At 53.5% G+C, this 21508-nt stretch overlaps 1 protein-coding gene across 1 annotated transcript; it reads left to right on the plus strand.

Moving 5' to 3' along the window:
• The first annotated feature begins 7057 nt into the window (after positions 1-7057).
• Positions 7058-20482, plus strand: NFKBIE (NFKB inhibitor epsilon). The gene is made up of 6 exons (XM_069009855.1): positions 7058-7761; positions 18016-18118; positions 18643-18874; positions 19046-19134; positions 19413-19661; positions 19986-20482. Exons 1-6 carry the CDS (start codon positions 7427-7429, stop codon positions 20049-20051), a joined length of 1074 nt encoding a protein of 357 aa, XP_068865956.1. The 5' UTR covers positions 7058-7426; the 3' UTR covers positions 20052-20482.
• Positions 20483-21508: the final 1026 nt, after the last annotated feature.

The raw sequence follows: 21508 nt of genomic DNA on the forward strand, positions 1-21508 counted from the left end.
GAATTGAAGTTGTCTAAGTTCTCAGCCACTTTCTGGGGAAAACAGGCATGTGGCAGACTTCGACCCTTGGGTCGTAACCCAAAGGCTGAAAATGTGTTACAAAGGGCACAGGATTCCCAGGAATGGGAGAAATAAGACTACGTGATGCTTAGGCCTTTCAGAAACAAAAGTAAGATGGCCAGCATCCAAGATTGTGTTCTGTGTCATCATCAGAGGGAGAACCCAGCAGTTGTAATTACAACACACTGCCCAATCCACTCAACCCTCCTTCTCTTGGCGGCAAGAGACAAAAATATGTGAGATTTCCCTCCAGTTATTCCTGTAGGTTTCAGGATGCTCTACTGGAAAATCATGTTGGAGTGGGACATTTCTGGGATGGAGGCCTTTCTGATGTGACAAAATGGTTGAAGGAAGCAGGGAGGCTTTTAAAGAAGACACAGCAACAGAAGTAGAGGTGGTGCCCTTACCAGGATATCAATAGGTTTGTTCTCCAGAAACCCTGTATCTGCCACCCTGCAGAGACATTCATATCTGTTCCAAGCAGGCATAAAGCATGACATCATATTAGCAGGATTCGTTTGCTTTCCATAATGCATCAAACCGCAAAAGGTCTCACTCTTCTGTCTCTGGTAGTTACAGAAAATACCCTTTTAGTTCTTGCTTAAATATTTTTAGTTCTCACCCATGCAGCAAATTTGCGTTTAATTTCTACAAAAATGTTGACGGAGGCTGGATTTTAAACCAGATGGCCACAGATAACCTATCCTTGTGCTGGTATTTGTAGCCTAAATATAAAAATGGATTTTACAGCATCATATAGATACATATATCATTGTGTTTAGCTTTATTTTTTCAAATAGACCAAGTGTGATCAAAACTCAGTCTTTTGTTCCAAAGCAATTGATGATTCCTAGCAGTGTGCTGCTTTTTGTCTCTTTAAAAGATGTGTCGCGGAGAATCCCCTCGTGTTAGGATGCAGGATTTTCTACGCTCGGAAATTAATGCCTATTCAATTTAAAAATTTCAAGGATACTTTGTGCTGGCTGCCTGAGCCTTCCAGAATGTGTCACTCCAATTAAATTATTCCTTATTAATGCAACAAGGGGAGCGTGGGTGAAGGAACGCGCCTCTTGCTCCAGTTAAACAGCATCCCTTTGCCACTGCTGGTCAGTGGTGTTGACTGTCTGGGTGCCACCTACCTCTGCAAGCTTTGTCCTCAAGGAAATACATGCCATTAGTTATGTTTTCATCTGCTACACTCAGACTTCATGTCTGCTGGGAGGAGATCCAGGTGTGCCTTTTTTATTGCGGGAAGGAAACCCCCAGGGGTCATGAATTTGTGACTGGGAGCTCGTTTCTGTCTAGCATCACTAACAGGGTACACATCACGACTGTGGTCGCCAAACACCCAAAATCTTAAACCTCACAAAGTAGGTGGGTTTGTAGCTGCTGCTCTGGGGCACATTTCACAGAATAGAATTGCTGTCATTGAAAAGTCTTTGATCCCGCTCTGATCCTTTCTTTTCCAACAGGCTGCCTGCATACAGTTTGTTTGTTTTCCATCCAGCCCCATGAGAGTCTATTTTGTCATCATCACAGCTATCTGTGAGGCTCCACAGAGGTTTCTGGGTCAGGTTAAATCACTTTCCTCTCTGCAGTAGCCCAGCAGGATACCCAGGGCCCTCCCTCACATCCCCCCTAGAAATGAAAAGCGGATTCAGCACTGCCCAGATGCTGTTTGACAGTCCTCAGGACATTTGTCGGATGTAACTCCAGAGCAGTGGCAACTGCCCCAAGTGCCTGGAAACTGAGCCAAATCTTCCCTTGGCAAATGTTTTGTTCTCACTTAAATTTTTGGCCCATCACCCCCAGAAAGGAATAAACCACAGAAACCAATGGCTCAGAGAACTTAGTCTGTCTCTAGTTATGGTCCTCCCTAAAAGCAGAAAATAGGTTTCTGTTGCAGTTTGCCTTCCCCATACTGAAGGGTTGGAGCTGACATACCCTGATCTGGAGAAGCATCCTGCCCCACCAAGCTCTCCCCATGGACCTGGCCAGCAGGGAAGTCGCTGTTCTAGGGAAGGGGCTAAAACCCCCTGAATACTTAGGCGTCATTGTATAGGCCAGGTCTGTCAGTCTGGCCAAGGTCCTGGGGAATGGCTGCAATCCTACTTTCTGTGTGCCCCATCACCTGGGCAACACAGACTTGGTAATCACTTTTTTTGAGGACTCAGAGCTGCTCTGGCCAAATGGATAGCCACCTGCTCCTGCTAGCACCAGAATACTTCAAACAGCTCGCTCATCCCTACCTCCCTCCCTGCCACGCCACTCACTCCTCTCTCCCAGCCCCTGCTTGGGCTCCTCACTTGCTTTCAGTAATGTGGCTCCACCAGACCAGTTCCCAACTCACTCTGATGCAAGTGTGGAGAGACACAAGCTCTAATTCAGTCTGGCAGCCGGGAGGTTTAACTCTCCTGAGAGCAGAGCCGAGCTTGCATGAGTAATACCTAACCACTTGGAACACTGGTAGGAGACAGGGACTGGGCTAGTGGGGGTGCAGGGCTGTGGTGAGGGGCTGAGGTGACGGAAAAAGCAACTCAAGCAGAATCAACTCAAAAATGAGAGTTAACCCATCCTCCCTCCTACCAGCCATCGGATCCATTGTGGCAATGCTGAAGCCCAGGACGCAGCACTGGCAGCATCTGTCCTGTGCTCCCTGGCAAGGTGAGCTGAGGGATGCTTGGGTGGGTTGAGGTTTTTGTTTTGTCTTGGATAGTCTCTGCCAGATGAACTGTACTTAGAGAGTCATGAATAAATGATAGCCTGGCGATGGAGCACTGTCTTCCACAGCTATTCCATGGGGAGGGAGGAGCGTTCTTCATTATAGTGATGTGGCCAGACAGAGGTTATCAGAGCCACCCTCTGGAAGTGAGTCTGTCTCTTTGCTAGCTGTAAAGAGAGCCCCAGGTGACAAGATTTCTCACCTAGGGCACAGTTTCACCATCTATTTAAGCATGGGTTTATTATCAGTTCTCCAAGACCATCTGCCACCCCCTCCCCATTCATAACCACATCTGCCATCTCCTTAGGGAGAGCTCTGAGCACACACACACATAAATACATAGCAAGGCCTCTCAGTCATGCAGTTGCCCAGATGCAAGCACAGAACATTGCTGCTGCAGCCACCAGGCTGACAGGAATTACACAAGAGGGATATAATTTAGAATGAAGTTTTTTAAAATATCTGGGGGGTTTGTTCATTCACTTTATAAGTTCGAGGATTTTTAGTGCATCTTTGTACCAAACACTTTCTGTTTATGGAAGAGAATGCTGTGGCTGAGAGCAGAGTGAGTTAGGTGTGATCCCCATTCAAGGGATTAACTAATCCTTTTGCCCAACTTCCTACACATCATACACACACATACACACAGTGAACAACAGAGGAGGTAGAAACTTCCCTGTTCACTGTGGGACTCTGAGCAACAGTGGGAATCTTCTCAGGAAGGGCGTTAGCTGGGCAACTTGCCGACCACCTACCACATGCAGACAAACCTGATCTGCTCTGGGTTGTGTCACCACACTGGCATGATGGCTCCCATACATAACAGGAGTGTACAATGGAAGGATGAGAGGCATCCAACACAGACTGCAAGGAGAAAAATTCTGGCTGGAAATAATCCCTTATTGAAAAAGCAAGCAGATGCCCAGAGCAGCATCCCTGGAGAGATTCAAAGTGACCCTGTGACTTCAGCCAGACTTACCAGGAGACAGCAGCCAGTGCTTTCTGGGCTGACTACCCCAGAGAATGGGTACCTGAGGAGGACCTGCTTTGCATTGCTCTGTTGGAAAGCTTGGCCTTGCTTCTGGGAACTGAATCTTGAAAAGTCATGTTTCTCCTTTCCTCTATTGGGGCAGAAAGTGAAGTGACCCAGTTTGGTGCACTACAGAATGGATTTGCTGTCAGATATATGGAACCACAATCAGAGCAGAGAGTCTGTTGTCTTTCCTGCAACTTTCATCGCTCTTCCAGGGCTTCTGCTTCCTTTGAATGCCCACCTCACAGGGCTGAGCTCTCTGAGCTGGAGCTGGAGCCCCAGACAGAAGTCCAAGTTGTTGCTTGGGGTGCCCAGCAATGTCTCTGGTGGGGAGAATGCAGAGAGAGCTTCCTCAAATGGGGACCTAGCACCTTTCTTATGGACTCAGCATTTCTGATTCTGGGGATGAGGGAAAAGGGCTGCATCCCCAGGGAATGGGGCAGCTCACTGCTCATGTGGGACCAAAGCTGTGCAGTGGACAGTCTGCATGGGGGGAAGGTAGCACCAGTCACGTTGCCTGCTGTGAATTATTGCGGCAATAACTGCTTATCACAATGTCAGGTAACCCATGTTGCTTAAAAATTACAGAACCACAGCTGGTAATTGAAAGGCCATTATTTTTCCTCAGACCAGACACAGACTGAGTATAATCTCCCTTTCTCCATATCTCTTAGCTGCACTTCACTTATTTTACCCAGTTAACAGCTCAAAGAACAGAGAAGATGCTGGTGCCAGGCCAGGCCTTCGTTTCGTTTAGTAAATCAGAGGGCTGTGCTTGGGGACAGGACATTATCAGGGACAACACCCGGGGGTCCCGGTAGCCTAGGGACTCCTTCCCATGTCCAAGCTCTGTCCTGATGCTCCTGGCATCACAGTGTGGAGGGAGAGCGCTGGTGCCTTGAGCAGCGTGTGTTGACACTGACCTCTAGTGGGAATAGATCCCTTTCTCTTTGGATTTTCCCTGCAGTTTTAACCATTTTAAGTGACACATATTAAAGGAGACTGGAGAGAGCCCAGAATCAGAGCTTCGTTTTTAAAACCCTCAAAACCAAATCAGAACATCAAGACTTGTCTTATATTACATTTAATTATTTTTAATCCCTCTACCACTCCTTCAATATATTATATATAGATATTTATGCATGTGTATATCTCTCTGTATTTAAAGCCTCTGAAAATAATGGAAGTCCAAAACTTGTGCAGCCAGGCAGAAAAGTTTTCTATTAGGAAGACAGCATGAAAGGGAGCCCAAGCCTTGCAGAATGAGTAATAGAAGGCAAATAATGGGGCAAAGCGGCCAAGTTCCTCTTTCAGACTTTCCAATGAAATTGTCTGAAAGGTTAATAGAAGCACAGCCAGTCGGAAGAGGGATGGCATGAGATGGTGCCTGAGCTGGGTGTTAGTGGGTGTAGTTGAAAGGTCAGAGCAGAGAGTGGCTAGCCATGGATGCCTGGGGGCATAGCTGATGTTAACGGTGAGTGCCTGGTCTCCCCTGCTCAGCTGCAGCCGACCACGGCAGCACAGCCCTGGGAGAGCACTAGCCAGCTCAAAAGTGTTCAAGGCTCACCTTAAAGAAGCTGCAAGATCACAAGCTCCAGCTAATTTCACATCAGCAGCAGAGGAAGGCCACTTCCAGGGGCTACTTGATAGCCAGAGGTGTAGACAGCTTGCAATGGACCGGACTGTAAAGTCCCCGGTGGTAGATCTTGAATTGCCTCTTTGCAGAGCTGGTCCAGGGCTTACTACTCCAGGTTCTGTGCTTTGGCTGAACTGCTCCTGGACATGTGCTAGTCCTGGAATCAGGATCCACACCTATTCTCCACCTGGAAGAGTACATCACAATAAAATCAAGGTGTGACTGTTGCTTGATGAAAAGGTAAGCTGCAACTCCTTCACAGAAAAATGAAATCTTTGTGTATCACCACATAGATTTGTGCTGATTTGACCATTTTATCCATAGGAAAGTGTACAAGGAACCATTCCGTGATGGAGCTGCAGCTAGTATGTCACCAGAGAAAACAGAAAAAGGCATTTAGGAAGTAACCTAGTAGCAGTTGAGTATGGAAAGCTGAAAGAATAAAAATTCTGTGTGGGGATCAGGAACAACAGCTACAGGTGGAGCTGGGATGCAGCCACCACCAGGATGTGAGAGGGAGTGACATGGATACATGGCCCAGATCCCCAGACTGCACTGGACAGAGCTGACAGATGTGGGAGACGCTCCTTTCCCTTAGTAATTGTAATCTTGCAGCTGCATGGTGCCAGAGACACAACTGGAGACACTGAAACAGATCCTGAGCATGGGAGGAAAACCTGTGACTGGAAGTCATTGATGCCAAAAGAGACTTACCTGCCTCCCTGCTGCTGCCCTCACACCCCAAAAGCTTTCTTCCTACAAACCCAAAGTGACAGCTGCAGTGTGGGATAAGGATATATTTGTTGCTCTGCATGTGGTTTCTGCGAGCCCATCCAGTATCCATCACCAAGCTCTTCCCAGGTAAGCTTCCTTGCAGGAGATTGTTCCCCTCCTGCTCAGATGAACTGGAAGAATGGGGACCCTGCAGAGACAGAAAGTCACCTCAAGCAAAAAGTGAAACTGATTTTAAAGTGTCAGGTGTGTTCAGAGCTATCTAGGTTGTCTTTTAAGGAAAGCCCATTGCTTGGGACACTGGCAAGTAATTACATGACATCTATGCAGATCCATGAGGAACAAACACCACTGGAGTTTTGGCATTGGGAGGAGAGCACTGAAATGCAGTCTGGTCAATCATTCACAGGCAGTGAACTGGGCCTTCATTTGACCTTCTATTTTCAGCTTTGATCTCTATGTCTTGGCTGCTCTTGTGTGAGCCCTGGCAGCCACTCTAGGCTTTGAAAGGATTTCTATTTGCAACACAGAAAGGTGGTGGGAAGCGGCTGGACCAAGAGGCTTGTACAGGCAACTACCTCCTGGCTTTTCTTGTAAAGGCAGAACAGATGAGAAGGTGTCTCAGCGGGTGGAACAGTTTGATGTGTGCACATGGGAAAAGCAGACGTCTTGTTTGCACCTCTGCCACAAGTGACATCCACCATATCGTTTCCCACAGAGCCTGTGGCTTCAGTCAGCACCTGCGCACGCAACAGCATCCTCACCCACACACCGCCTGGTTTGACAAGGTCCCTCCCTCCCCTGGCAAACCTGCGTGCTATTTAAAGAACCCAAACCAACAGGACAGGGGAGGAGGCAGGCTCGGGACACGCCGCCGTGCGCTGCCCGGCGTAGGGAAGTGCAGCGCGGCCGCTTCCCTCCCCTGCGCACGCCGGCTGCCGGTCCCCGCCTACGCTGCCGTGGCCACCGTAATCTCCCTCCCTCTCGGTGCTTCTGCGCTCCCCCAGACAAAGAGGGCGGGGAGAGGCAGCCCCTGGTAGTGCCGGGGCGGGGCGGTGGCGGGGGAATCCCGGGCAGGCGGGCCGGCCGCGGCTGAGTCAGTGCGGGCAGGGGCCGGAGGAGGAGCCGCGGCGCCTTAAGACTGCACCGGCCGCCGCGCTGCGGCTTTCCGGCCATGAGCCCCCCGGCAGCGGGGCCGGGAGCGGGACCCGGGCCGGGGCCGGCGGACGGCGGGCGCTGAGCCATGTCGCGGGCGGCGGGCGGCGAGTGCCGCAAGGAAGCGGCGGGCTGGGAGGGCGAGGACGGGCAGTGCGACTCGGGCATCGAGTCGCTGCGCTCGCTGCCGGGCGGCAGGGAGACCCCCGCCGCGCCCGAGGGCCGCCCCGAGGCCCTCGAGGAGACCCTCGCCGAGGCCGCCGCCGCCGAGGAGCGCCTGGATTCCAGCTACGGCTCCGGCGCCCTGCCTGAGGCGCTGCCGGGGGCTCCGGGGGGCCGCCCCGAGGAGCCGCCGCCTCGGCCCGAGGGACTCAGCCCGCAGCAGCTGCAGGCCCTCACCTACATTTCGGAGGACGGAGACACGTGAGTGACCCCCGGGGAGCTGCGAGCGCGGCCCCCCAGCCCCGGGCTGCTCCCCGTGCAGCCGGCCAGCGGCCGGGAGCCGGTGCCTAGAGATAAGCCAGGCTGTAGTGGTCCCCAGCCCTCTCCCGAGGAGCATCCGTTCAGCTGGGCTGTGAAGGAGTCCCCGGGCCCCTGTCCTAAGAGCCTCCCGCCTTGCCTTGGTGTGCGTGGATGCTTGGCATCCTGGTGTAGCTTTGGGTGGATGACCCTCCTCGCCCGGCTGAGGGGTATCTGAGCCAGGTCCAGCAGAGTGAGCAGGAAGAGATGCACCCCAGGCTATATGGCACAGAATGGACCCACACCATAGGAAGCCAGCTTCTGCTTGCCATGGGGGCTGCTAGCAACTAGAAGAAAGGGGGGAGCAAATCAAGCCCCCCTCTTCCCCCCCCCCCCCCCCCCACTGTCTCTTCCTCAGAGAATGCAATGTTTCCTCCACAATGGGGGGAGGCTTGGCTGTGTGAGATGGCACATAAGCAAGTCCTGAAACAAGATTGGCTATTCAGGGCAAGGCCTTGCAATGGCTGTGTTAGATGCTGCTCAACCGAGCAACCCAAGAACTATTTGTTCTCAGGTGGGAATCGCCTTGCTTTGCCAACTTGCCTGCAGAGCCGCAGTGTTTGGCACAGTTGTGACGCACACCCCGATGTGGGGCTGCCCTCCTGAGGTTCTGTGACGGAGACAAGTGTTTCTCTTAATGAGGGGGGGGGCTTCCCACATCCGAAATGCCCTCTCAAGGGTAGAGGCATCATGCCAGAGTTATTTGGTTTGGCTTCTGGTAATTACCTTCAGCTAATCACAGCGTTTTTTCCTGTTGTACATTCCCTCGATGGAAGGTTTTCATCATGAGTGTACACGCAGAGCATGAGCGAAGCGTTCTCACAGCTGAGGGCAAAGCTTTGCCCCAAACCCAGGCTGGAGTTTAATACTGAGTAATGGTGCAAGAGGAAGAGAAACTAAGAGGCACTGACATGAGCAAGCAAATGTCTTCAGTAGCGGGAACAGCAAGAAGGCTCTGTCCTTGCCTGGCAGAACACATCTGGATTGAAGCTGAAGATGAGCTGGGAGACAGCCTGTGTGTTTACTTCCCTGTTAGGAAGGAGTCTGTGCATCTGCTAATTAGTTCATTAATGCTGACTGTGGGATCTGTTCTGAGGATTGGCTGGAAGGCTCATGGCAAGCAAAGTTAGACTAAACCCAGCCTCCCACACTCCCCAGACAGGCTTTCTAGTCCTGTCCTATCTACAGGCTGATTCTGCCGCTCCTCAGAATGGAGGCGCTTCACCACTTTTCCCAGCCTGTAATGCTAGAGCCAAGGTGTACATGGAGGGAGCCAGGCATCTTTTAATCAGAGCTGTGGAAGTAACATTTCCCTGCTGGCTTGTCTGTCATGGTGTGCCCAGGACTCCTTGCTTACTGCTTTATTAGTGAGCCCCATAGATGCAGCTGCTTGGAGATGCTTTTAGTGCTTGAGGCTGTCTTGTTTGGTGGTTGAAGCCCTTTGCCTGTCAGACTTGCTTGGAGAGACCTTACGCAAACATCTCATTAGCTAGGAAAACATTAATCAGTGGTGCCTTGGTTACTGTAGGCAGGAGAGGCTCTCAGAGAGCTCCCCAAACAGTTGCCTTTGCTCTTCTGTTTTCCCTCACTCACAGTGCAGTTCAGAAGAGGAAATCTGTAAAGAGGGAGGGAGGGAGTGATAGGTCTGCTGGTTGTACAGCTCTGGGTTTGCCGTGTCCACGCAGGCGACAGCTTTCCTGGGATCTACTCCCACTGCTGGGAAAAGAAACTATTCTTGTGGTTAGAGTGGTGAGGCTGTGGATTTGTGCCTCCGCTATTCTTGTCTCTCCTCCTGACCCTGCGGCAGAGGTAGGTGGCATTTATATTTAGAAGTGCTGAACATCCACCACTCAGGTTGATGCAAATGGGGACTGTGAGCACCCAGCGACTCATTGAACTGCCACTGGTTTTGTATGTGAAAACGAGTCAGGGCTGATAGTAATGCTAAAGTGTATGGTGCAATTGCTCATCCAGTGACAGAAGGTCCCAAGAGAGATGGGATCACAGGGCCACAGGCTACATCCCTTTCATCAGCCAGACAAACCCATCTTCTTTTCTTCTTTTCATCTCTGTCAGCAGCACATTTCCTTGTGTGCCTTTTTTGAATGTGTGCCACAAAACAGCTCCAGGCAGAGAGTTAAAATCATGCTATCATTATATTGGGCAGAAGACTTGGGCAACTACACTTTCCTGTAATTGTAATTTTGAACGTACAAAAAGTGCAGAGGTTTTGACCAAGTAGTTCCTGTTTGCCCAGATGCCCTGGCTGCTACTGAGCTGAGAGGAGCACTGGGCTTGCACAAAGGGAGCCGGCAAAAGCCTTGGCTCTACATCTGACAAAAATCTTCACTGTCCATAGCTCCCTCAGGCTCACCCACCTGTGCCATCTCAAGGTGTGCCTGTGTCTGTCAGCCTGGTACTCGTGGGGTAAGAACAGGAGGTGGAGGGAGAGGTGCTTGGACGGCTGGAGTGCCAGCAGGATCCTCCTTGGATACCTCCCTGCCTGCCTCCACAGGAGAGGTGCGTCAAAGCAGGCAGGATGAAGCAATGGGGCTAAAACTGTCTCTCCCTGTGCTCCAAGTTAGAAGGAGTCTCACTTTGGCAGGAAGGAAGTTGGCTAGCAGGGAAGATGGGGGCGTGATGGCCAGTGGAAATGCGTGGGTGCTGTCTTCCAAGAATTATTTGCCCAAATGTCACCCTCTCCATGGCTCCCTAGTGCCACTGGCAGCCCCTCTGCCTCAGGGAAGTCAGAGCTGCAGTAATCGGGCACTGGCACATTAGTCCCTGAGAGAGTGGCTCAGCTGTGAGGGCAGAAGATGTCAAGCATGAGGAGTGGAGTGGCAAGCGGAAGTTGGTGGCTGCACCTCCAGCAGTGATCTGTACCCTGCTTGTTGTGTGGGCAGGTAGAGAACAAACCCTGTGCACTCAAGCTCAAATGGTCTCCTCCAAGCAGCTGTCTTTTCTATGTGACCCAAAACTCCAAATATCTGTCTCTTCCATGTAAACAAGCTCCTTTTCTGCTGACTTGGGTCCTGATGGGACTGCTCTGCGTGGAAGTAAAGAGAGGGGCTTTCCAGCTGTAGGCCTGGCTACCTCTGAGCAGACTACAGGCAGATTTATTGTTGTGCTCCAGACCATCTCAATCTTGGTTAGGATTCACTGAGGAAACCCCATCCCTCCCAGCCTCATCTGGCAGATGCACAATTCCAGCATCCTGGAAAAAGGATGGGTGTGGGACCAGCTCCTTCAAGGTGAAATGGGGTGTGAAGGGATCACCTGTTTGTTCCAGCACAAGAGAAAACCTTCCCATTTCCTTGGGCTGATGTCAGCCTCTGCCATCTCTGGAGAGGCAGAGTTGATTCATTAGTGTGTGAAGTTAAGGCAGAGTTTCCTCTCTCTAGGACTGTATCATCTATCTTAAACTTAAAAACATGTTTTCCTTTCTGCTCGTGCTGGTCCTTGGGCCACACACCGCTTTCTACCATTGGTCCCTGATGCCGCAGTGATGGAGAGGCTGGGGGCTATGCCTCTACTGAAGAGTGACTGTCTTCTGCATGGGGCCCCGTATGCAAAGCAGTGCAGCAGCTCTGCAGCAGTAAAGGTCAGGGGACCCCAGCTTAATCACAGGAGGGAGACCTAGGCCTCCTTCAGATGGAAAATGGGACTGTGTGGTTTTGGTTGGGTGTGTGTTTCAGGGAGGGAGGGGAGCAGAGGAAGCCTGACTTCCTCCTTCCACCAGAGACAAGTAGTGCCCGTCTGCTGATAAGAAATCACGTGCCAGTGACTTGTGGGCTGAAATGCCTTAACAAGTGCTTGGGGACAGTTAATCGAGTAAAATCAGGGCCCCATGGGGGCTGATGTTCTGAACTCTGCTCCACATGATGGCAGTGAAGGGGCCTCCCTTGCCCTCATGGGTTGTTGCTGAGCATGAAGGCTCATCTTGAAGGGGCCAAGAGCCACTTATAACCATTCACTGGCGTGTGCCAGTCATAACCCTCCCAAGTCATGTAGTCCTGGCCTGGAGATCTTCCCTGAGCAGGGGAATAGAGGTTGTCCCCATTCAGGCTGTCTGTTCCAGTGTGGCTGTTTTCTCACTGCTGTCCCTGCTGTACAGGGGTGTTGCTGAACCCCTGTGCCCTGTGTGCCCAGGGGAGTGCTCAGAGTGTGACAGCGAAGATAAAAGAAAGGGAAAGAAGGAAGAAGCAGAGTACTGGGGAGACTCAGTTTTAGGAGAAGGATTAAAGAAGTCTAATGCAGAGAGCACACCTTGTTGCTGGTCAGTCTGGGAGTCCCCCTGCTTTGCTGGGCTGGGCTGTTGCCAGCTGCCCAGCAGTGGGATGCCCATAGTTAATGGGAAGTGGGGATGCTCCTGGTTTTACCAAAGGGTCTTCAGAAACCTCCTTGCTTGATTGCCAGGATTCAAGTCCATCCCAGGTTATTCCCTAGCATGCTGCCAGTTGTGGGGCATTAGAGAAAGTGAGTCCTAACATGGGTCTGCCAGGAGGAAGAAGAGATTTTCCCATGTCCAGCTCCCTGTCCCTGAACTCTCAGCTTGTCCTCTGTGTGTGCTCAGGAGTTTGGTAAAGAGGAGAGAGCTTGGTGTCCCTCCAAGCAAGGCCAGGCAGCTCTGCACAAGTTGCTTTGGGATGCCCCAGGAATTGCTGGCTGCTGCAGGGGTCACGTACATACAGCCTTGGTGTAAAGTGGTAAGTCCTGGCAGCCTTCTGAGATCGTGCATGCGAGAGGTTTTTTTCCTTGTTTGGATGACTTCAGCCTGGCCTGGAGGAAGTTTCTTCAAACTTTCCGCCTGCCTAGGTTTGCCTCGGGCCAGGGGAGAAACACAGGGAACTTCTGCACAGAGGAAGGGAAAAAATGGGTGGAAATTTCCATGTCCTGGGATGCAGAAGCTTGGCTGTAACAGATCAGCTAAGGTGGGGAGGGCTTCAGGTTCTTGCACTCTGCAGGCAGGCTCAACTTCTGCTGGGAAAGGGTTGGGCCCAGCTAATTTAACACAGAAATTTTCGTTTTTTATTGGCTTGGGTTTGGGTTTTTTTAGTATAATGAGAATAAATGAGGAGTCAGACATGCCTGTGTAGGAAGAGGCTGTGGGATCTGAGCTGTCAGAGTGGTTACTGCATGCCTCTCAATGAGCTGCGTGGGATGCTCTCTGTGTCACAGCGTTGGGAAGCCCCTCTGACTGGGGCAGATACGCGGCTGAAGGGAGCCCCTGAGGTATCTTAGACCCATGGCTTGTGCCTCATTAAAAGAAAATCCTGGGACAGTGAGAATACCTGTGGGGTTGTAAATGATTGCTAGGATGTGTTGTACAGGCTCTGGCAAAGTCCAGGCACTTCCCTGTTGTTAGAGGCTCTTTTGACCTCAAGATATCTCTTTGTGTGCAGAAACTGTAGAATGCATTTGCCTCCCAAGGAGTGAGGTATGAGTTTGTTCTGTTTGAAATGGATTTACTACAGTCAATGGACTTCTTGGGATGTTCGCTGCTTGTATTGAAATTGTTCATCATGCTTCTCTGACGATGACTGGCCCCTACTAGGGTGGGCTGACCTGTTTTCTGGCTTGGCCCATCTGTGCATAGATGGTAGTAGAGGACAGGCCCCTTGTTTTGCAGGGAACAGCCCACGTGCATCTGATGTTTAGTGCTTCTGCAGTCCCAGGCCCATCATCTGCTCAGAAATGGAGCAAAATTCTCAAATGTGTGGGTGCAGTCTAGAGGGTGTGAGACCAGGGTCAGGGCACCTTCTTGTCCCCACCTCACTGAAAAACGAGGCACCCACAGCCCTCCTGCAGTGCCTTTCCTGCCAGTCAGCCTCCAGCACTCCTCATCCTCAAGCACTCAGACCAGACCCTCTGCAGAGCACCCCAGGAAAGGTGGGACTGTCTCCTCTGCTCACCTGTCGGTTCTCACCCCTCACTTGGGCCCCAGGAGCAGCAGGCTGGGAAGCAGCTGCTGCCCAGACTGGAGATCAGGACTGCTGAACCCAGCATGGCTGAAAGGACTTTGCATCCCTCTAGCTGCAATGTCCCTCCAGTCCCATCCCAACCCCCCCTCCACTCAAATTCAAGCTGTGCCCTTCCCAGGGAAGGGGCGAAGAAACCTGCAGGGCAGGAACACAGAACATGGGATGAGGCAGCTGGGATCCACTGCTCCCTTGGAGCTGCCAGAGGGCGGCTGGAACAGCTTTATGGAGCAGGGCAGCATTGTGTTGGTATGTGGGGAGGAAGGAAGGGAGCCAGGCAGGGCTGCAGGGCAGGACTGAGCTGTGCTTGCTGAGCCCGCTGGCAGAGGTTCATGCTGATGGCTGAGGAAGCGGTTAGCAGCACAGGTTACAGGGCTGGAAGAGGAGAGCAGGGTAAGCGTGGAATTCCCCTGTTCTCCTCTTCCTTTGCTCTCCTTTCTATTGCTGCTGGGGCCATTTCCTCCCATGAACAAGTTTCTCTTGTGTGAATTGTTTGCATGATTTCCTACAGTTCCACTCAGCCAAAACAAGGAGCTGGGAATGAGCTGTTCCTGCTGCAGACAGGGACCTTGTCTAAAGAGGGAGAAAAACTTGTCAGAGCAAATTCAACTGCATGCTGGATCCCCTGATTTAGGTGCTTCTGAGGTGAGATGGTGAAGGGAGAGGCTGCTTTGAGGACAAGGTGTCTTCCTCTACAGATGGGGGGATCTGCATGGTCAGCTGCTTTTCTACAGAGGTGGAAAAGGATAGCCAGAGAACTGGTGGGGCTTCATCAGTTCTGCTTGTGTGTCAAAGCTGGGTGTCACTGTGGAAATGGATGCTCTCCTGTGCTTAAGCTAGGACCACTTTGGGCATGGCATGTTCAGTCCCAGGGACATCCCCAGGGATAGTTCCAACCTCTCTGCTCCAGGGTTGTTATCTCTGTGATGATGGGTAGATCACTTTGTGCCAGGGGTGTCCTGTGCCTTTGTGATTCAGAGCATTGAGTCCCCTTATGCCAGGACAGAGCTGGTGAGCAAGTGGAAAAGCTGAGAATGAACCCGGCAGTCTGTACTCCTGCCATGTTTCCTCTGTCCACAGCTCCTCCATCCCTTGCCCTCTCCAAAATTCCCTGTTGCCCTTTCTGACAGTTCCTGCTGAACACCCACCCCTGTGGCTGCAGCCAGGAGCATTGCAGGCAAGAGCCTGAGGAGGGAGGGAGCAGGCAAGTAGAGGAAAGCAGAGGAGAGATGTGCAGAGAGCCCGGGATGGGCAAGGATCTGATGGCAGGGTGCAGGGCTTGTTCTGGCAAGGGCACACTGCTGTGGCTGGGCGAGGAGCAGTGCCTGGCAGCGAGCAGGTGTCTCTCCATCGCCATGCCCTGGCTCTGGCACATCATGTGCCAGCATGTAGCAGCCCATCAGCAGCTGGGCCACGTGGCTGCCGTGGCACAGAGAGAGGTGTGCTCATAGCCTCGGTGGAAAAAAGTGGAGACTGGCACGATGCCTGCGCCTTATGTCTCCTGGGTGTAAGAGGTTTCCTGGGCTAGGAGAGAATCCCAGTTCCCGGTTGGCAGCACTGCCCGTGGCACAGAATGCCTCAGTGCACGTGTGCTCATGGTGGGCTCCTCCCAGCCCGCTGGCCTTGTCATGATTCCCCCAAGTAGCTCAGGTTCCTGCAGCCATTTCAGGAAGTTGAGGGTTGGCAATGAGGAAAGGCGGGAACGAATGCAGAAATGAAAGCCCAGGAGGAGGCTGCACCGGGTGGAGAAGGAAGGGGGGGAAGCAATGCTTCAAAGCAGGCACATCCCAGCTGCAAGGTGAAAGCCTGAACTCTGGCCAGGGGGATGATGGCTACCCTCGTTGCCTCTGCAGCATGGATGCTCAAATTAGCTCAGCCCCGAGCGGCTCCACTGTCTTGTTGAGCTGCAAAGGCAGCCCAGCCAGGAAAGTGAGGTGCTGGCAGTGGCAGAGGGCTGCTCGGGGGTTTCCACCTCCACGGGGTGACTGCCCCACTCGTCCCCACATGACAGTGCAGTGTGGTGTGGGTAGTGACGGAGGGGCCCGGGGGATTCCTGGGGCACGAGGGCTGTCTGCCGTGGAACACAACCCTGAGCCCTGCTCTCTCCCCTGGGAGCCCAGTGTGGCTCTGGAAAGCGAAAGCACCGGCGGTTTAAAGTTCAAGCTGAATTGCTGTGGAAAGTCCCCTATATGAGCAGTCTTAACTCTGCTGTACCTGAAAAAGGCAGATCCTGCAGCCTCTTCCCGCACGTGGTGCCTGGGAGCAGGTTTGGAGAAACAGGGGCTGTCCCTGCAAGTGTGCAAAGTACACCGCAGCAGAGGTGCTGCCACAGGGACTGGGGCCTGATGCAAAATCCAGCAGGGAATATCCCTGCTCAGATCATACCCAGGCTAGGGTCAGCAAAGGCCTGATGAGGGGAGGGGTATTCTTGCAGCTGTTTGCCTTGTTCCTGGGCTGGGCACCTTGGCTGTGCCTTTGCCCCATGGTCCACTGAGGGTGGCCAGACTCTGCCCATGGGGCTGCATGGCCCCTGCTTGCAGCCCCCTCCCCTGCCCTGGGAGTGCTGGCAGTGAGGGGGCACCCCGTGGCTGTGCAAATGTGGGTGGCCTCCCCTTCCAGTGGGGAATTCCCCTGACTGGGGCTTCCCTGGGGACAAAGCGTCTCCTGTTGGGCACAGCCTGTACCTCGGCAGCAGGGTGGAGAGGAGCTGGCCTTGTTTCGCCTTCAAAATCAGGTTTCAACTGAAGATGCCTGGGGTCCCAGATGCTGGCTTGATCTTCAAACAGCACTTGGGAGGAGGTCCAGAAAGGACATTTTTGGGGACTGGCCTCTGAGCTTCTCAGCACACTCATGTGCAACTGGCAAAAAGGCAGTCCCAGCCCCACTTCTTGTCTGCAAAGCTTTAGGGCCAGGTGTTGCCCCTCCTGCCTGTGGAGGGATGCTCTCTATCCCCCACATCACAGGTGGCATCCCAAAGCTGTCTGGAGAGTGTCTTGTCAGGGCTGGCACAGCTCTCACCCTGCATATCTTGGCCCTGTCAGTCTCCATCAAAGAGTATGGGTGACAGAGCCCAGCCTTCATTTTGGAGCTGATTCCTTCTAGAGAGAGAGGCGACCCAAGGTCCCCAGTGCAGTGGTGAGGAGGGAGCAGGAGGCTCAGCTCATGCCTGCCATGCTGTGCAGAGTGGGAGCTGCTGCCTGCTCCTTGCTGCTGACCACAGTGGCCAGGTTTGGCCTGAGGGTGCTGCCCTATGGTGGGAGGATAGCCCTTCAGTGCAAGGGGCCTGGGAGACAAGAGGTTGGCAGGGGGAACTGTAAATTCCCTCTTGGCTCTGCCTCTGTTGTGGTCTCGCTCCTCTTCTGACTGTGCTGGGGCTGTCTGGAAATAAAACCTGTCCTTGGGCTGGGGAGCTCTGGGGTGCCTGGCCACCCCATGGCTGTGAGGACCACAGTCCTGAGGACCAGAGCTCCCTGCTGGCCACCAAGCTCTGACAGCTGCATCTCTGGTGTCCCTCTGTGCTGATGGGCTGCGTGCAGCCCTGCCGTGACAGTGCTAAAAGGGAAGGATGTGGGGGAGAGAAGAGGAAATCAAAGTGGACTGGCAGATCAGCTGGCATAGGGACTGTGCCATGCAGGTGATCTTGGACCAGCCCTGGGCTCCTGCGCAGCTTTGACTCTGCCTTCGTGGAGGGGAAAGCAGAAGTACAGTGTGCAGCTGGCAGCAGGGAACTGGAATTCCCCAGGCAGCTGCCAGAGCCCAGACCTCCCTCCGCAGCCACCAAACCCAGTGCTTGGACTCTGGAAAACACATCCCAGGCTCTTTGGACCTACACCAGTTGGAGGTCTGGCTTTGGACAGTGGCAGATTGAAACCCTACATGTGCTGTGAGGTCTCAGGGAGGACCCTGTGTTGCTTAGCAGGGACAGGAGGGTCTGTTCCCCATGGGGATCAGAGTAAAGGACTGCCCTGTGGAGCCTCAGATCATGTTCCTGCCTTGGCCTTCTGCTGAGCTTCCCCAGGGAGAGGGCAGGATGGAGGAGCTCCAAGCTGGAGGGGAGGAGACTGGAGGAGGCAGGGAGATTATTCCTTCATGCAGCAGGAAAGGATCTCTGCTCCTGAGCATGGCACTCAGGACTTACTTTTCTTTTTTTTCTTTCCTGTCACCATTATCCCCTCTGCAGGTTGGTTCATCTGGCCATTATCCACTGTGTCCCAGCTGTAGCACTCTGCTGCATTGCTCAGCTACCCAGGGAGGTGCTGGAGATCCAAAATGATCTTTTCCAGGTATGCTGTTGTGATAGGCAGAAGATGGGAGGAATAGAAATGCTGCAGCTGTTTCCTGGATAGATGGCAAATCCATCTGCCCTTTCCCCAGGACCCCACACCTGCTTCCCCCAGGGCGTTGTGAAGGTCCCATGTGAGCAGCCTCTTTGCAGGGAGGGGAAGAAGGGAGGTGGAGATAGCCTGACAGAGAAGTGTGATAGCTCCCAGCACCATGGGGTGAAGGGTTCCTTTGCAAGGCCCCAGGACATTGCAGACAGCCATGAAAGAGGCATGGCTGGAGTGTGGCAGGGTAGATAACTTGGGAGAATGAGATCTGTCTCCATGGGTGATCCCTGAGCTGAGGTGCAGGGGAACAGCAAGCCATGTGACCCCACCAGTGTCAGCCACATGTAACCTCAGGACAGGGATGGGGGTCTCCTGTGTGGCAGTCAGCCCATGCTGCCAGGCTAGCTCCTGGACACTGATGGGGCTCATCACACCTGGTCTCCCATGGGACATTCTCCCCTTTCCTAATTTCTCTCCAGACCCCGCTCCACCTCGCTGTGTACCTGGAGCAGCCCAGCGTGATCCAGGCACTGATCCAGAAGGGAGTGAACCCTGGGCTGCAGGACCGCAATGGCAACACCCCGCTGCACTTGGCCTGTGAGCAGCAGCACCTGCAGTGTGCCCAGCAGCTGCTGGAGGGCACAGCCACAGCGGATGGCACGACTCAGCCCCATGGGCACCACCAGGACCTGCAGCTCCAGAACTGGCAAGGTGAGACCTGGGGGCAGCCCAGTGGCCGAGCTGGTGGCCAGATTAGGGCAGAGATCATGAGATGTGTATGGAGGGATCCAGGAGCACACAGAAGGGGAATGGGGCTGGGATTGGTGTGCCCCAGGGTGGTCTGAGCTGACTGTGGCTCTCTCTTCTGCCTCCCCATCACAGGCTTGGCCTGTCTGCACATCAGTACCTTGAAAGGGAACATCCCAATGATGTCTCTGCTTCTGGAGAGTGGTGCCAACATCGATGTTCGGGTAAGACTGGGCATGGTGTGATGTTTTATAAAGGCTGGGATGGTGGGTCTCTCCCTTGGGCACTCCCTTCAGCCCTGGGGAAGACACTGCTGTGAGGCTTGGGGGCACTGAATTTTGAGGGAGCAAAGAGTAAAGGTCCTTGAGAGGTTGTTGGGTGCTGTGACAGCAGTCAGGGTGGGGGCTGCCCTCTGCACCCAGTTGAAGGGGTGTGGGTGGGTGCTGCAGGGCCCAGCTGAGAGGACCCCCCCACCAACACCCTTGTGACCTCTGGATTGCAGGAGGGCACGAGCGGGAAGACCCCATTGCACCTGGCTGTGGAATGCCACAACCGCAGGGCTGTCCAGTTCCTGCTGCGCAATGGGGCGTACGTGGATGCCCAGATGTACAACGGGTGCACTCCACTCCACCTGGCCGTGGGCCGCAAGGATGCTGCCATCGCCGCCATCCTCTCACACTCTGGGGCTGACACCCTGCTGAGGAACATGGAGAATGAGACAGCTCAGGACCTGGCTGATGGCAACGACGATGTGAGTCTCTGTGGGGGGAGGCCTGTGGCTCTGCAAGCGTGTCAGGGGGTGCAGGAGTTGGATGCTTAGAGGGGACCTCCCCAGAAGAGTTTCTAGCTGTTCCTATCCTTCCCTATAGGTTGTAGGCATTGGCTGTGTGAGGTGTGGGGTAACTGCCTTTTGCCTCAAGCCCTAGGAAAAGCCCAGACAGGGTTTCTTGCCACTTCCCTGGGGAGGTGGGAGGCTGCAGGACTGGGTGGGGGGAAGGTTCGGGCCCTTACCCCAGCTCGGTGGAGTAAGGATCAACCCTGGATGCTTACATGTCCATACCCTTGGTCTTTGCAGCTCCTCGCCTTGCTGCCCTTCGATGACCTGAAGATCTCAGGGAAGCCTGTTGTGTGCTCTGAATGAGCAGGTGGACTCCTTTGGCCTGTCAGGCTGCCTCCTTCCTCTGTGCTGCTGCCCTGCTGCCCACTAGGATCTCGCCTGCCTGCAGTTCAGTGGGAGCAGAGACACTTTGGGAGACTTACCCCACTGCCCCTCCCCTCTTTGGAAAAGTTTTGTTTGCCTCAGGCTGCCTTCCCAGATGGAAGAAGGTGGCATTATGAGCACTACACAGGGGAGGCTTTTCTTTTCGTATCTGTGCACTGCAGCAGGACTGAATTTCCCCTCCCTGCCATGGGTCTGACTTGTGGGGATCTCCAGCATACACAGGGAAGGAGCAGGAGAGGACTCATTTTCACACTGTAGGCCGGACAGAGCATCCTCTGGCACCCCATCAGAATTAAGTGTGGGGTGAGGAGAGTCAACACTCTAATAAATGTTTGTTGTTGCTGTGGGCACCAGAGGTCTCATGTGATCTAACCCACCCACAGCATCAGGAGGCTGCGCATCACCGCGGGGGCTTGGGGACGTGAGGGCTACAGGGGTTTCCCCAGTCTGCCCGCTCCCTTGGGTCCTTCACACCGCAGAAGGTGAGTGGGAGCACAGGGATTTCCTCACTTGCAGAGCCTTTCTACTGCTCAGGGCCAAGGCTGGGGGATCCCAGCCTGGTGCCCTATTCCCATACTGTCTTGCCGAGCATCTGGCTTCAGGGCTGACAAAAGAGCATAGGAGATGCTGAAGACGTGGTTGTGGATCCCTGCTTCTGCCGTTGTGCCTGACACCTTGCTGCTTTATTGTGCTGTGGCTTCCTCTTTCACAGAGGACAGAAAGATCCTGCCCCATCTCCTGGCTTGGAAGGGGGTTAAAAAACTTAGGGCATGGATCTTCCCTGGGTTTTAGATTCTCCCAGGCTGAAAGGGGAGGAGGTGGCAGCATTATCTTCCCATCCCTTCTGTTGTTCAGCTCACCACCCTTCCCTGCCACTTCTCCAGCCAGAGGAGCACATGTGATGCATGAGGAAATCAGCCAAAGGTGCTGTGGGAATGGATGCACAGAGCTGCCTTACCCCATCTCAGCCAGGGAAATTCCCCACTTGTTGCCTCAGAGCAGCTGCTATTGTTTGGGACAAATACTGGATGGTGCAGTTGACCAGGATGCTCTGGAGTGAGCTTTTGTCTTCTTCCTCCGTTCTTGTAAGGGAATGCTGCCAGGAAAGCAGCATAAGGGACCCCCAGGCCTCTCTGGACCTTGCCTGGTTTCCTCAGCAGTCCTGGGCTGGATTGCTCTATTTCTTCTGAATCTTTGCCACTCACCTTCTGGCAGGGCCTCAACCCTGCTGCAAACCCATGGGGCTATTTCAAGGACACCTTTACAAGGGACAGGAGACATTTCCAGGCTGCCCAAAGAAGGAATGACAGAGGCTGCAGGGTGGTGTGGGATGGTGCAGCCAGGGCTGTAGCTGGGAGCAAAGGGAAGGGCAGAAA

This window comes from Aphelocoma coerulescens, chromosome 3 (assembly GCF_041296385.1).
Source record: "Aphelocoma coerulescens isolate FSJ_1873_10779 chromosome 3, UR_Acoe_1.0, whole genome shotgun sequence".
Lineage (NCBI taxonomy): Eukaryota > Metazoa > Chordata > Aves > Passeriformes > Corvidae > Aphelocoma > Aphelocoma coerulescens.

What these genes read in the sequence shown, in the direction of transcription:
- NFKBIE (XM_069009855.1), top strand. Translation starts at nt 7,427, where the DNA reads ATGTCGCGGGCGGCGGGCGGCGAGTGCCGCAAGGAAGCGGCGGGCTGG. An exon ending in TCCAAAATGATCTTTTCCAG is followed by an intron (nt 18,119 to 18,642) that starts GTATGCTGTTGT and finishes ATTTCTCTCCAG; the next exon opens with ACCCCGCTCCACCTCGCTGT. An exon ending in GCAGCTCCAGAACTGGCAAG is followed by an intron (nt 18,875 to 19,045) that starts GTGAGACCTGGG and finishes TCCCCATCACAG; the next exon opens with GCTTGGCCTGTCTGCACATC.